Genomic DNA, 15,739 nt, shown 5'->3' with positions numbered 1-15,739 from the left:
AACATCTGTTTGCTGCCGTTTTAGGAGATTGTGAGTGATCCAGACACCCTGTCAGCAGATGACTGTGAAGATATAGAGGAAGATGAGAAGGTGCATATCGCTGATGATTTTCAGTCAACTTCAGGAAGGCAAAAGAACCACAGAACCTGCCCTGTACGACGTGGCCAAAGTCAGTCAAAACTCATTTTAACTGTTACAAATCAGTCTACATCTCCGTCTGTTTTTGAGACCTACTATGCTCTTCCCCCCACATGGTACTACCAAGTGGTAAGTCCTCACATATTTTGTCTCACAAGTTGAAAGTGTTAGTGAGCAGGTTTTACTTCATAATTGTAATATTGCTCCACTGACTGTTTTCTCTCAGAATGATCCTGCAGAGATAGGACTCCAAATAAAAGAAAGTCTTGATGAAAACGACAGCATGGATTCTGCTGCTACTTCAGAAGGCAAGAAGGATCTTATTTTTGTTCCTGTGTGTTAGGGGTGGGCGATTAGTGTTAATTATTTTAATGTAGTAATTTCCCATTTTTAGGAGCGAAGTCTAGCCCCTCACATTCTACAGTTTCACAGCTGGGCTTTATACAGGGATGCAAACAGCGCCTTTTTCGGCGCCTCACGCTTTTTTCACGTCAGTTTGGGTGACTTGGGTCTGAGAGCGTCTGATTATAATTTCACAAAGTCATCTGAAGCCATTCCAAAACTCTCTCCAATATGATATATTCACATTATAATGTGAACTTTTAAATGCGCACTTGTGCAGCGCTGCACACTGTGACTCCATGTTGCTTTGAGCACATCATTCTGCACCCGCGATGCGCATACGCGCTTTGTGCGCTCTGTTTTGAAGCGTTTCATATTATCATGGTTTTGTGCACTGCAAGATTATTAAAAGCCTATATTTTTTTATAGCTAAGCCTGCACAATACATTTAAAATAAGCTTAATTTAATTGTATATTATTTCTGTGTAGTGTAGGCTATATAAATATATACACTTCTGAATTCTTGACATTCATATATAAATATAAAATTGTGAAATGTATGATTGCCTGATTGAATTTTATAAGAGTACTAATAGTAATTAGTTTTTATTAACATGTTTAGATTTTATAAAATTTCTGTGCAGATTTTCTCAAGAATTACTTTTTGCTGCTGATTTATACACTCACTAAGTTTAATAAAAATACATAATACATTTATGTAATATTTAAAGGTGTTAACTGTAATCTTACACTGCAAAATGATAACTTACAAAGGATTAAATTCATCACAAGTACGTATCTGGATATTTGCGGCGGGGCGAGGGCTTCGATAACCTCTCTCTTTTTTGACCATACATGTGTTTGCATCCCTGTTTATAGGACACCGTGAGCATAAGAATGAACCCATTGAATCAGAGGTGAACAAGTACAGAGAGATCAACGCAGAGGACACAGCACAGTCTTCAGAAGAGCTTGTGATCACTAAAGTTGAGGACTGCATGAATGAAATGGCAGTGGACCAGAATGAGGATTACAATGAGAAGATGGAAGTCGATGGCCTAGCAGATTCAGGTAATTGCACCAATGATTGCATTTTAGTTGGTTCAAAGTCCTGTTCCTTTAAAACTTTACATTAAACAATAATAGTAAGTTAATAAGTGTTATACTGTTTATTTTTGTTGTATTTTAACATGATTTGTATACTTTTCCTGTTTAACAGAAACAAAGAAGGCCAAAGACGTAGAAACCAGGAATAAGGAATCGTCTGCTCCAACGGTCAGCACAGCATCACTGTTTAATGTTTACTGGATTTGCTAATCCATAGAGCACATAAAATCACTTACATTTATCCATCAAACACATGCTGTTGACAAAAAAATTTAAGCAACCTCTGTCATTCTACCTTTGAAGATAAAGGATGAACCAATGGATGAAGAGTGGAAGAAAGCACCACAGACTCCAGGGAGAAACATTAAGGATGATGAGGTGCTTTACTTGAGACTTTACTGAAGTATACTGAAATTTAAACTTGCATTTTCCAAATGCTGAGAAAAGTTATACGTTTGTTTGGCATAAAAGTAATTTGTCAAGCAACATGAACTACCATTCAAAAGTTTGGGCTCAGTACGTTTTTTGTTGTTGTTTTTTAAAGAAATTAATACTTTTATTGAACAAAGATGACTTAAATTGATCTAAAGACATAATTTCACAAACGGTTTATATTTTAAATAAATGCAGTTCTCTTGAATTTTCTATTCATCAAAAAATCCTGGAAAAATGTATCACTGTACAACAACAACAACAACAAAAAAACAAAAAAAACATTAAGCAGCACAACTGTTTTGATAATACATTGATAATTAAAATAAATGTTTTTGAGCGCCAAACCAGCATATCCGAATGCTTTCTGAAGGATCATGTGACACTGGAGACTGGAGTAATGCTGAAAAATTCAGCTTTGACATCACAGAAATAAATATAAAATAAACTGAAATAGACAACATTATAAAACATTTTATACTAGATATATCATAATTTAATGATTTTTACTGTATATTTATCAAATAAATGCAGTTTTGGTGAGACTTCTTTCAAAAATAAATAAATCTTACTGACCCCAAACATTTGAGTGGTAGTTTATAAGTTATATAGAAGATATGACACCATATGGCATTTCCAGCCAATAAATATGTGACTAAATATAGTCTAAAATCAGAATCAGAATCAGAATCAGAAAGAGCTTTATTGCCAAGTGTGCTTGCACCCACAAGGAATTTTTCTTGGTACTGAAGCTTCCAGTGCACATATACAAATACAAATACAACAAGAAACATAGTAATACAAATTCTAAGAATAAAATATATAAAAAAATAAAATAAAATAAAATAGTATAAAAAGTAAAAAAAAGGGGTCACAGTTGGGTTTAGTCTGAATAAACATTTACAGATTATGAACATATTTACAGTATTTTGAGAAGTATGAATAATATAAATATAAATATCACCTGAGTTAGAGAATATTACACTAGACAGTGGGAGTCTCGTGCATGTTACAGATTATGAACATATTTACAGTATTTTGAGTAGCATGAATAATATAAATATAAATATCACCTGAGTTAAGAGAATATTGCACTAGACAGTGGGAGTATTGCACTTGCAGGCATATGCCTTGGGGGGCATGTTAAGTGTTCAGAAGGGAAATGGCCTGTGGAAAGAAACTGTTCCTGTGCCTGGATGTTCTTGTGGCCAGTGATCTGTGTCGCCGTCCTGACGGTAACAGTTCAAACAGGGGGTGTCCAGGGTGAGTGGAGTCTGTGATGATTTTACCTGCTCTCTTCCTCACTCTGGAAGAGTACAGGTCCTGGAGGGTTGGCAGGGGGGCACCAATAATCCTCTCTGCTGTCCGGACTGTCCGTTGTAGTCTCCTGATGTCCGATTTGGTAGCTGAACCAAACCAGACAGTGATGGAAGTGCTTAAAACAGACTCAATGACGGCTGAGTAGAACTGGATCAGCAGCTCCTGTGGCAGATTGAACTTCTTCAGCTGGCGAAGGAAGTACAGTCTCTGCTGGGCCTTTTTCACAATGGAGTCAATGTGATTTGCCCACTTCAGGTCCTGAGAGATGGTAGAGCCCAGGAACCTGAATGACTCCACTGCTTCCACAGTGCTGTTCATGATGGTGAGAGGGGGGAGTGCTGGGGATTTTCTCCTGAAATCCACAATCATCTCCACTGTTTTGAGCGTGTTCAGCTCAAGGTTGTTATAGCTGCACCAGACAGCCAGCTGTTCAACCCCCAGTCTGTAAGCAGACTCGTCACCATTTTGGATGAGACCGATGACGGTGGTGTCGTCTGCAAATTTCAGGAGCTTGACAGAGGGGTCTTTAGAAGTGCAGTCATTAGTGTACAGGGAGAAGAGCAGTGGGGAGAGAACGCACCCTTGGGGTGCGCCAGTGCTGATGGTGAGGGTCCTGGATGTGAGCTTCCCCAGTCTCACTCGCTGCTGCCGGTCTGTCAGGAAGCTGGAGATCCACTGACAGATTGAGGATGGCATGGAGAGCTGGGTCAGTTTGGCTGTGAGAAGATCAGGGATGATGGTATTGAAGGCCGAACTGAAGTCCACAAATAAGATCCGTGCATAAGTCCCAGGTCTGTCAAGATGTTGCAGGATATAGTGCAGTCCCATGTTGACTGCATCATCCACAGACCTGTTTGCTCTGTAAGCAAACTGAAAGGGATCCAGAAGGGGTCCAGTGATGTCCTTCAGATAGGCCAACACCAGTCTTTCAAACGACTTCATGACCACAGACGTGAGAGCGACAGGTCTGTAGTCATTAAGTCCAGTGATTTTAGGTTTTTTGGGAACCGGAATGATAGTGGAGCGTTTGAAGCAGCAGGGAACTTCACACTGCTCCAATGATCTGTTGAAGATCTGCGTGAAGACTGGGGCCAGTTGGTCAGCGCAGGCTTTTAGACAAGCAGATGAGATGCCGTCTGGGCCTGAAGCTTTCCTAGTCTTCTGTTTTTTGAAGACTCGGCTCACGTCCTCCACACAGACCTTAAGCTCAGGTTGGATGGCAGAAGGGGGGAGGAGAGGGGTTGCAGGAGGTGATGGTGGATGTGTGAAGTGCACATCAGAGCGGGTGTGAGGTGTGAGTCTGGGCTTCTCAAACCTGCAACCTAAAAAGTATGTGAGCTATATGAATTTGGGCTTTTTGTAATAATTATTTGATGTTATCCACCTATTTTCTATTATTGTTGAGTGCACAGATTTTTGTAAATGAGTGACTGGATTATCCAAATGTGTTTCTGCTTTCAGGATTTTGACCAAACACCCGATGATGTCAATATCCGAGCTGCATTTTCTGTTGGAGTAAATACTTCCACCGCATCCATCGGTATAAGCATTACAGTAGTTGTAAGCTGGATATGTATATATATGTATGTGTGTATATTAGGGATGGGACGGTATGGAAATTTAATTTCACGATAATAGTGACCAAAATTATCGCGATTATCAATATTATCACTGTTTTGTTAAAACGAGATGAAAGTGTTCTCAAATAACTGATGCTCACACTGAAAACATTTCAACAAGTTTTATATTTGAAAATCAACAAACAACAAATAAAAGACTATTATATATATATAATAAATAATACACATACATACAGACACACATACATGTGACTTTCTGTCATAATTTTATAGTAACCATCCTTCAAACAGGATAAAAAGCACCTTTTTGGGTCTAAAGTCAGTTCTTGCATTCTTACATGATCCTCTTCATGTCACAGGAGATCCAGAAGGCGTCCCAGCAAAGGCACCATCAATCTCAGCCAAACCTATTCAACCTTTTAATCGAACTGGTTTGCTGTGCAGAGCCTGTAATAAGGTCCTGCTGAAGGGACAAACAGCATTCCAGTGCAGTGACTCTTCTAAACTCTTCTGCTCACCTGAATGTCTCTGCAGCAGCAAGGCGAAAACATGTCACTGCTGCCTTAAGTACGCTTACAACATTTCATTCAACTGTATAGTTGTATATTGCTGGAATGAATTGACTTGATGATGTACCTTCTTTACCCTCAGAGAGATTTGTGACCAGCAGAACACCGTAATTGGCCCGGTGGACATGTTAGGGACCTTGAAGGAGTTTTGCAGTCAGAAATGCCTCAGTGCTTTAAACTTCAAGTGCAGTGTGTGTCAGAAGACGGGAATGGTGAGTAGACTTCTACAATTCAATTCGATTTCAATTCACAAACTTGCGTTTCGATTTAATTTGATTTGCTATAGATTCATGGGGGTGCTCGATTATTGTATCGCTATCTGTATCCGCGTTAATATAGCTTTTGAATGCGCGTTCGCTTTTCACTTTTGCTGTCGAATTCACGATCACACGTACTCTGTGTGTAGGGAGCGGCGGTACTATCCACATTTTACAAGATAAGATATTTGCAGATGACGCTGAGGATCTGTTGCACACCAGATCTTCTGACATCGCCCTGTCAGTCATCTCTCCTTACTCTCGGGATAAGTGAAATCTGATTCCTGTTGCGACTCTGCAGCTCGTGCTGTAGTTGTCCAACTGAACTACTTTTTTTTTTTTTTTTTTTTTTTTTTAAAGCCAAATAACAATGGGGGCAGTGCCACGGTCCCCCACAAGTAATGTAATCGATGCACAGCCGACACTGACTATTGCACCAAGCCTAACAAGTTATGGTCATTGAATGGCTTTTCTGAGGAAAATGTAACGTTACGTGATACTAGCCGTCTTTCCCACTGATTGAGTAATAACATGAGACATGATGCCTTTCGGGTTTTTTTCAACATACCTTCTGATGTTCATTCATGTTTATTTCGTGCTATGACTTAATAGTAAAGAGGAAGAGATCATCAGTTCACATTCCGCTTAAACTGAAGAACTACAGCAATCTGTCACATATTAAAGAGTGTTAAAACGATATTAATTGTTGATTTAAAATTGACAGAATTTTAAAGTTGAGACTTGTTTCATAAGAAAAGTAGCAAAGCACAACGCTTATTGCCGTTTAGTATTTAAAAAAATGTCCCCACTGCAGATTGTATGTTAAATAGTACATCTAGAATTCTTCTATTTATAATTAAAACCAAAACTTTCACATTTGACTGCTTTTGTTGTTTTGATATGTGCATTAAAGCTGATACATTTAGAATATATTATTTGAAAAATCGTATGTTGTGAAGAAAAAATACAAAACTATGTGATGGAAAGATTTATTGATATTTTTGAACTTGGCATCATCAAAATAGGTAATATTAGGCCCTTTTTGCAAATCAGTAGAAATTTTTTTTTTTTTCAAGATGCAGGGCTGTGATATTCTTTTGTGCTTAATCGGAAATAGATTTAATGAAGTGAAAAGGTATATTTTGTTGCTCTGATTGTCTAATTAATATATTTTTTCTAAAGTTTCTAAAGATCTGATATTGTGTAATTTCTCAGACTCATAGTCATGAAGTGAACTTCATGGGCTCCATCCATAAGCTGTGCAGCGACAGCTGCTTCAACCAGTTCCGCTCCTCCAATAAGCTGAACATGAACAGCTGTGTGAACTGTGGTGGATACTGCTATGGCTCAGACAGTCAGTGTCCGTCTCTGTGGATGGAGGACAGAGTTATGAAGTTCTGCAAACAAAACTGCCTCCTAGCTTTTAAACAGGTAACTGCAAGGGAATAGTAATAGGACTCATTAAGCTTTCAGTCCTGGTGCCCCTATTATGATTTTTCGAATATTACCTTTCATGCAGTGTGTAATATAGCTGTTTGTGATTTGTAAAAGGTCTGCAGAGTTTTAAAGGTCAAAGGGCATGACAAATAAAGTTATTGTCTCCTAAAAGAAAGAATCTGAATCAATTTTGAAATACCGAAACATGTCGTCAGCAATTCAAGTCTCACTTACTGTTACATACCTACGTAACAGTATAACAAATTTGCATAATGCTAGCATATGGACTTCATCGGCTGCCCACAAACAGCGTCTACTTTGACCCTCAAACACTGTAGTTGTAGCTGAGACTTGAAGAGTTTGGTTTGTGTTGTCAACATGTCGAGAAGATGCTGTGAATCCACATTGCTGCACTTCAAAAGGTTGAAGACTCTAGCTGAAATTAATATGGAAAATCCGACGCCATCGTTACTGTTTGTATCACTGCTGAGGAAGCATCTTTTGTTTCCAACATGCACTGTAAGCAGCACACCAACAAACTGGTCTGACCAATCAGAGGAGAGAAATGAGGTGATGTTCAAAGTATATTATGAGAAAATGAAAGTGTTTTTTGACCTATTGCAGGAGACCTCCAAAACAAGATAAGAAACCTTTCAAATTGCATAATAGGGGCACTTTAACAGAAAATTATAAGTGCAAATAAATAAATTGAATAAACTGATCTTCACTTATAGAGAAGTCTGAAACTTGTCACCTGCAAAATGTGTCACACCCTGCGCCCGGCTGCAGATGCGGTGGACAGTCCCAACTCAGAGGGCGTCAGGGAGCTTTTCTGCTCCGCTTCCTGTGTCACAGCGAGTAAAGGCCAGACCAGTTCGTCAGGTACCATGAACATATATTTACCACAACTCTGTGCGCTTAATTGTTGAAATGCACAGATACCATTTTTAGAGTCAGAGCACGAGTACCCATAATTTCTTTAAGATATTAGCCAATACCTACAATACCATTAAAAGTTTGAGGCTGGTAAGATTTTTAAAATCGTTTTGAAAAGTCTCTTATGCTAACCAAAGCTGCATTTATTTAATCAGAAATACAGGAAAAAATATATATTTGAAATAGAAATCTTGTAAAATAAATGTCTTTACTGTCGCTTGATCCATGTAATGCATCTTTGCAGAGTAAAATAATTCCTCTAAAAAATAAAAAATAAATCTTTCTGACCCCCAAATTTTGAACGGTTGTGTATAAAATGTGAAGTGCAATATAGTGTATGGGAGTATATTTAAGATTTTTATGAAATATCAACTCCATAAGAACTAGAACTTCTTAAAAAAATAAAATTCATAATTTGCTCACCCTCATATCGTTTCAAAACTGTTTAATTTTCTTTCTTTTTTTGTGGAACACAACAGAAGATATTTTGACAAAACATTGGACCCCATTGACTTTTTTTATTTTTATTGTATAGAGCTATAAACAAACAACACTTGCAAAAAATTTCAAAATATCTTCTTTTGTGTTCCACAGAAAAAGAGAAGGTCATACAGTTTTGGAATGACTTGAGGGTGAGTAAATGACAGAATTAATTTTTGTGTGAACTGTCCCTTAAATAATGATAAATACATGACAGTATAGATGGTCACCCAGGCAATACAAAATCCACTGGTTTAATTAGTCTAGTCAACACTATTGCTTTTAAAGTTAATGCATTTGTTATATACAGTTAATGCATGTTTCTATATACATTTTATTTATATATATATATATATATAAAAAAAAGCATTTTTATAAATTACATTTTAATGCCATTAACGAATTTATTCAATTTGACATACAACTGTTGTTTTTTCTGTGTGATGTTTGAAAAATGTCTTTATTGTCTGGATGCAAACAAGGTATTCCAGTGGAATGCAACAACTGCAAGCTGAAACTAGTACCTCAGTACCACATAGCCATGTTTGATGGATCCGTTCAGAACTTCTGCTCCTTTTCCTGTGTTCTAGCATATAAGGTATAGTGCCATTTATATCTGACACGTACGATTCCTATAAAACTATGAAGAAATGTCAATGTTGAGCGATTTGAATGATATTAGTTTGTGTTGATCTTTTGTTTTGTTTGGTTCAGGAATCCTTCAGTAAGACAAAACCTAGCAAACAGGTGAACATGGCAACATCTACAACCAACACCACATCTACCCCAAAACCTGCTGCTCCCAAACCTGCTTCATCAGAGTCCAGCTCATCAGCGAAGACTAGCGCTCCCGGTGGTCCGGTGCAGACAGTCGCCAAGATCCCCTGCTATCAGTGTCTGAACTTATTCTTCCACAGACCAGAGCTGCTGGAGTTCAAGGTACTCGTGTTCACTACTACCGGACCCACTTGTTTTATTAGGTCAATTATAAAACTTGGTTTTAAAGGGGTCATGACATGAGAAATAAAATGTGCCTTGATCTTTTGGCATAAAAGAGCTCTTTGTACCATTTAAAACGTTATAGTTCACTATAAACAAAGCATTTATTTAATCAAGCTCCAAAAATCACTTGTTTGATATTGTGGGATCTGTGACCAATACATTTATGTATCACCGCCTCCAGAGCCAGACATCGATGAATGAATACATCATAGCACCATAGGCCCTGCCTACTGTCTGACATCTCACACTGGATGTGAGCGTCAAAAGCAAATAGAACCCATTATAATCACTGGATACAGTATACAGATCCACATTCAGTTTTTGACGCACGCGTCCCGGATCACGTCAGAGTTCAGAGCTTTTGTTTTTCTAAATGAGGCACTGTGTAATAGTGTTTGCAAAGAAACTTTAGTTGAAAGATGAAGCAGCCAACTCTTTTGGACCTGACAGCAGCTGCATCACAAACTGCAAGTAAATGATTTCACTATGCTTTGCCTGTAAATGACTGTTTTATATGGATAATGTTTTAAAAACACTTAATGACCGTTGATACCGTTTCCTGTGCAATGACATTAGTGGTTCATAACAGTGGTTGTTTACTGACAAGCCTTAAAGCAGTCGCCGCTTAAAATGGATCAGTTCAGGGTCGGAATGAAGGTAGAAAATAAGTTTCTCCGCATATTTTTGCGTGCAAATTATTATTATTTTTAACATAAGTGAACCTCAGGGAACATAATAAAATAGTAAAAAAAAAGTTAATCTCATTACCCCTTGAAAATGGTTTTATTTTTGTTCCTGTTTTTATTATTATTATTATTATTATTATTATTATTATTAACCAAACTACAGTATTATTTTCAAGAAAAACTATACAGCTACTTTAATTTATTTAATTTAAAAGTACTTAGACAAAATTTGAAAAATAACCAAACTGTATTGGTTGTCGACTTTAACCTCTTTTTTCCTTTTTTTGTATCTGGTCTTCCAGAGGAAAATGTACGCTTTCTGCGATAATGCTTGTATTGAGGAGTTCAGAAGGATCAACAACGTGGTGGCTTGCTGTGAAAACTGCAAGCTCAATAAAACTCAGAAAATTGTGAGGAGGATAAACAAGGTTGACCGTTCTTTCTGCAGTGAGAGTAAGCTAAAGCATTAATGAGATCTTATTATTTTATTGTTTGGAAATGTTTTTTTTTTTTTTTTAAATCACAAATGTGGGTTGTCAATTTGTATATGTGACCTTGTGTTTGTGGATTTATTTATTTCTGTACAGGATGCAAGTCACTCGTTGAGAGTAACCTTTTCAAGCGTTGGGGGAAGAAACACTGTTGCAACTGCTTCTACTGTGACAGCGCCTCAAAGACTGTGGTGACCGAGGTCTTCGATGGCAAGCAAGAGGCGTTCTGTGGGAAAGATTGCGTGTCAAAATATAGTTCATTAATCCATCAGGTAATATTAGTTCGTTAGTTATTTGTTTTAGTTATTTACTTAGTTGTGCATCTATCTTATGTAGTTATTTAGGCCCTGTTTACTCCTGGTGTAAAGATGTGTTTTGATCGATCGGATCACAAGTAGACGAGGGAGACACATACCCGTTTTACCTGGTATTTTAGTCTGTCTCTTCTGTCCACTTTCAACCACTTCTGTCCTGATTTCTTCGAGGGGAGGGTCTATGGACGGGTAAATGTATGTTTGTTTTTTTCTTTCTTTTTTTTCCTATTTCTTTCAATCTAATGGAGTAAATAAGCTCGTGCAATTTACATATGAACGTGCCAGGAGACGACGGAAAAAACATAAAGATAGCATCAGCTAGGGATGCTCCGATACTCAGTATCTGTATCGGCTCCGATACTGCCATTTTTGCCGGATCGGGTATCGGTCCGACGAGGCCGATCCAAATCCGATATTGTGCATATACTATTGTGTTATTGTTAAGCTCCACAAAAGGCACCCAAAACATTATAAAGCACCATAAGTTTTCGTGCACAATATTATAAGTGTTCTGAAGTAGTATAATGTGAGATAGAAATTAATATTTAAGTCATTAAATTCAAGATCACGTAAACGTTTCCCTCAGCTGCGGCTGTCAATCATTCTTCATTCAGCATTCAAACAGCGCGTCGCGTTCGGTTACGACAGTTAACACGATGAAACTCTCTCCAAGATGATTCAATGTTACTATTATTTTACTTGATCTGTAGATAAAGGTCTATGGTTTCGCATAAAACAACTTTATCTTGCTGGACTTTATTGCTGTACCTTAATCATGTTATTTTCTACCGGGTGTCTGTTAGATCACAACACTGGAGTAAAGTCAGAGCACTATTTGTTCTTCACGCGCACAGTAACTGAAATTTAAAACTGTTAAAAGAAAGTGCTGAATAGACGATTGCATAGATAGATACTGTATAATACACTACGCATCAATATGTATTTTCTTTGTGCTTTAAACTTTTCAATGCGGACTCGACGCGCTGCGCGCTGTGACTTATGTTGCTTCAAGCGCATCATTCTGAGCTCGGGATGCGCATAAGCGCTTTGTGCTGCACTGTATTGGAGCCTTTCATATCATAATACAGTGACACAATGAAAAATTATTAATAGCCATTCTTGTTCTGTCCTATCAATCATATGTTGCTACCTCATTAAACAGCTGTGCTATACATTTTAAAAATGTCTCTTTTATAGTAGGCTATATATAAAATAATCTTGTTTTTCATTAATGTATTTTACAACAGTACAAAGAGCAATGTGTAACGTTTTACCAGATTTAGTGTTACACTTATTGTCTCTAATTTGTTCCCCACTAAATGTTTTTTTCACAAAATGTTCAGATTTTATACAATTATTGTGCTCTCGTGATTTTTCTAGACTAAATTTTACTGCTGAATTATCCACTAATCTAGTTTATAATTAGCCTGGCTAACATCAGACCTCTTTCTCATTGAGACGTGGTCTGGGAACCACATGTTCATTTTCTCGTATTTGAGGCGTGGTTTACGAATGCCCAGAGCCGTTTATTGGGCGCTACGAATGTCTATCAAATACGCCTGTACGTACCTCATAGCCAGTCGTTTCAATTATACCAGATGATGAATGTAGAGCGACAGAAATTCGACGAGGAAGAAGACGAAATAAACTTGCGTTCTAAACTACTTGGAACACTATCTAAGGCTGCATCGAAAGGTAACTTCGCGTCTGATGCTATGTTGGATCCATAGATATAAACAAACTGCTTCGGTGTGTCGCATAGACGTCGTCATCGTTTTGCTGCTCCCTCCCCATTCTGTGATTGGTCCCCTCGCTGAGGCGAAAATCTGGTCCATGGTATCCAGGCTGCCTAGCAGCGTGAATAAAATCGCGCTGCGCTCAAGGCAGCATGGGGAAACCCAGGCTAGTTTATAATAGCATTTATGTCCGATTATTTTATATTATTATTATGATCATAATATTTTTAGTTGTTTTTCTTTTTTTCAGTTCTTATTATCAGTTCAACACAGAGTTATAGAAATTCTACTGGATAAAAAAAAAAACTGCGCTGGTATCGGATCGATTCTGAAAAAAGGGTATCGGTGCATCCCTAGCATCATCTTTCTTTTTTTTTTTTTGACAGCCACCAGACAATGGTATGAGAACATTGTGCTTGGTACGCTTTTCATCTTCAAACCAATCTTAGATCCTCAGCTGACAATGTTTTAATCCAGTCTGTCTAGCGCACTTCCCACAATGTTTACCAATTAGGTCAGTAGGCGGCCTTTTGCGGTTGTTCGAATGCATTCGACCACATGAGCTGCTACCTCTGGAAGTGGTTGAAAGTGGACAAGCTCAAAACGTTTTAGACCTCATTTACACCTGTATTTAGCGTCCTCCACTTGTGGTCCGGTCAACCAAAACGCATCTTAATACCAGGTGTAAACGGGACCTTAGTTTAGTTTGTAGTTATTTGTTTTGTTTATTTGCTTAGTAATTTACTTATTGACTTAGTTTAGTTATTTAAGTGAATTAGTTATTTTAAGTTAAATTAGTTATATAGTGTAGTTATTTAGTTACTTGATTACTTATGTAGATAGTTAGAAAAAAGGCCATGAGGAGGTCACATTGTGCCATAATAAGTTGCTGCAACATTGGACTTTGGGACATTATGCAAACAATGTGGCTTCTAAAAAAAAGTAACATTAAGTGTTCCTGCTGCACAATTTTACAGGAAATAAAGTGCTCCATGTGCAGGCAGGCCAAGAAAACCACAGAGACCGTGAAGTGGCTGGGTGAGATAAAGCATTTCTGCAGCCTGCGGTGCCTGATGTTCTTTTGCAGTCTGCAGGGCGTCACTGGAGCCGTCATCAAAGCTACAAAGCAATCTCAAGCCACACAGAGTATGTTCTCTCTTAAATTAACTTAAATTACTTAGATATTTGGGTTGGTCTGCTTGTCTCTCACTGCTTTTATTTTTTCAATTTTTGGTTCATGCTGTAGATTCTGTAATTGGCTGGGGGTCAGTGTGGCATATCCTAAATGTTTCACTTTCTTTAGCCTGGTGATGTCACTCTCTCCACAGGTGCGACTCCAGTAACCTCTGCAGTCCCTCAAAGTATTAAAGATGGCACACCAGTCATTGCCAGTGTTGTTTCACTTTCAAATGCATCTAACAAACAGCCAGGTGTTCTCAGAAACACCGATCCGAAAGGTGATTTAACCACAGGAACATTAATCATTTAAACTGAACTGAACACTTATACATAATGCATAAGGTTAAAGACTGAGATGCATTGTTTGTTGCTCAAATCACTCACATTTAACCCTTTCCTCAGGCTCTGTTCCAGCTGCTGTTACTGTGAAAGTTACAGAACATGTGAGTTTGTCTGGAAAAATCTGTATTTACACCCACAGTCTTAAACATGAGATTTTCTATAACTCGTATTTGTTGAGAGCAGAATCTGAATTCAGACTGTTCCAATTGTTATTTTTATTTCAGCAAAAAAAAAAAACATTTGCTGTGAACAGATCTTTTGTTCTTGCTCTGCTCACAGAAAAATGCTGTGAAAGCTCCTGTCTCATCATCCCAAATCCGGAACAAGGACTTGCCATATAAATCCATAAGCAAAAACAAAGCCACATCCTGTAAACCCCACACCACTGATGCTGCGACACAAATAGGTATTAACCAGCTGTGTGACATTGACTACGTTTACATGCAGCCAATAACCCGTTCAAAACCGGAATATTAGCAATAACCCGGTCGCGCGCGGCCATGTAAACACCGGCAAAAACCCGAATATGCTCATATCCTGGTTTTTAAAAACCCGAATATGATCCCTGGGGTACCCCTTTTCTAACCCGAATATTTGGTCATGTAAACGCGTATCGGCATATCCCCATCCAAAGGAACATTGATTTGTGTTCTGCGCATGTTCTATTCGCAAGGAATCTTGGTCTTTTGAGTAGAGATGGCGCATACAAAAACCCGCGTGCAGTATACCGGAAGTAAACAAGAAGTAGAGGTAAACATGGCGAGACGCAGCACAGCACCACACTTTTGGAGTGAGGAGGAAAGCGCAAACAAAGCTATCTGCCCCGAACTATTCATTATCCGCGTGCTGTTGTTGTTGTCTTTGGATACAGGAAGAAGAATCGGAAATTACGCATATTGCGTCTTAAGGTTGTCCGTACGTCCAGACGCTAACCGTGCGTCGCCGTTTACATCGGGATATTGCCAATTGATTACAAATTCCATGTATACAGGAGTAACTCTCTCTGCTCACGCATGTAAACGGGTTATTCCTAATGTTTCAGAAACCCAAATAGTGACCTTAACCCGAACATAACCCGATATTTGACAGCTTGTAAACGTAGTCAGTGACTTTTTTTTTTTTTTTTTTTTTTTTTTTTTTTTTTTTTTACAAAACATATGTTGCAATACCCGTTGCATATGTCGACGTCTCTTTTGTCCTGCAGATGAAAAGCCTAGAGTGATAGTCCTGCCTGTGCCGGTGCCAGTCTATGTGCCAGTTCCCATGCATCTCTACACCCAATACATTCCAAAGTCTGTTGGGCTTCCATTTCCGGTACATCTACTCTCTACCCTTCCTCGTCCTCACTTTCAAGCCAAGATTATTTTCTTTAGGAACAGCATGTCACAGAT

General features: G+C 38.2%; 1 protein-coding gene and 1 long non-coding RNA gene across 13 annotated transcripts in view; one reads left to right on the top strand and one right to left on the bottom strand.

The window, feature by feature from the left end:
* zmym4.2 (zinc finger MYM-type containing 4, tandem duplicate 2) overlaps nt 1–15,739 on the top strand; it is a 50,610-nt gene that overhangs the window by 26,060 nt on the left and 8,811 nt on the right. For all 12 annotated transcript variants that reach the window (XM_082187027.1, XM_082187028.1, XM_082187021.1 and 9 more), the window contains 19 exons: nt 25–267; nt 365–446; nt 1,360–1,551; nt 1,700–1,755; nt 1,891–1,965; nt 4,801–4,879; nt 5,279–5,486; nt 5,571–5,700; nt 6,961–7,176; nt 7,917–8,064; nt 9,081–9,196; nt 9,313–9,537; nt 10,589–10,739; nt 10,874–11,049; nt 13,805–13,973; nt 14,156–14,284; nt 14,409–14,449; nt 14,628–14,754; nt 15,553–15,662. In XM_082187027.1, coding sequence (XP_082043153.1) covers nt 25–267; nt 365–446; nt 1,360–1,551; nt 1,700–1,755; nt 1,891–1,965; nt 4,801–4,879; nt 5,279–5,486; nt 5,571–5,700; nt 6,961–7,176; nt 7,917–8,064; nt 9,081–9,196; nt 9,313–9,537; nt 10,589–10,739; nt 10,874–11,049; nt 13,805–13,973; nt 14,156–14,284; nt 14,409–14,449; nt 14,628–14,754; nt 15,553–15,662 — 2,673 coding nt within the window. The remainder of the gene's footprint in view (nt 1–24; nt 268–364; nt 447–1,359; nt 1,552–1,699; nt 1,756–1,890; nt 1,966–4,800; nt 4,880–5,278; nt 5,487–5,570; nt 5,701–6,960; nt 7,177–7,916; nt 8,065–9,080; nt 9,197–9,312; nt 9,538–10,588; nt 10,740–10,873; nt 11,050–13,804; nt 13,974–14,155; nt 14,285–14,408; nt 14,450–14,627; nt 14,755–15,552; nt 15,663–15,739) is intronic.
* LOC309511797 lies at nt 2,132–4,801 on the bottom strand. Its single transcript, XR_014210762.1, has 2 exons — nt 4,662–4,801; nt 2,132–2,685 (listed from the first exon to the last, which is right to left on the bottom strand). It is a non-coding gene; the product is annotated as an uncharacterized lncRNA (long non-coding RNA).

Source organism: Leuciscus leuciscus, assembly GCF_965113295.1.
Source record: "Leuciscus leuciscus genome assembly, chromosome: 12".
Classification (NCBI taxonomy): domain Eukaryota; kingdom Metazoa; phylum Chordata; class Actinopteri; order Cypriniformes; family Leuciscidae; genus Leuciscus; species Leuciscus leuciscus.
The sequence above is the reverse complement of the archived record's forward strand: the minus strand, read 5'-3'. Positions and strand labels throughout refer to the sequence as shown.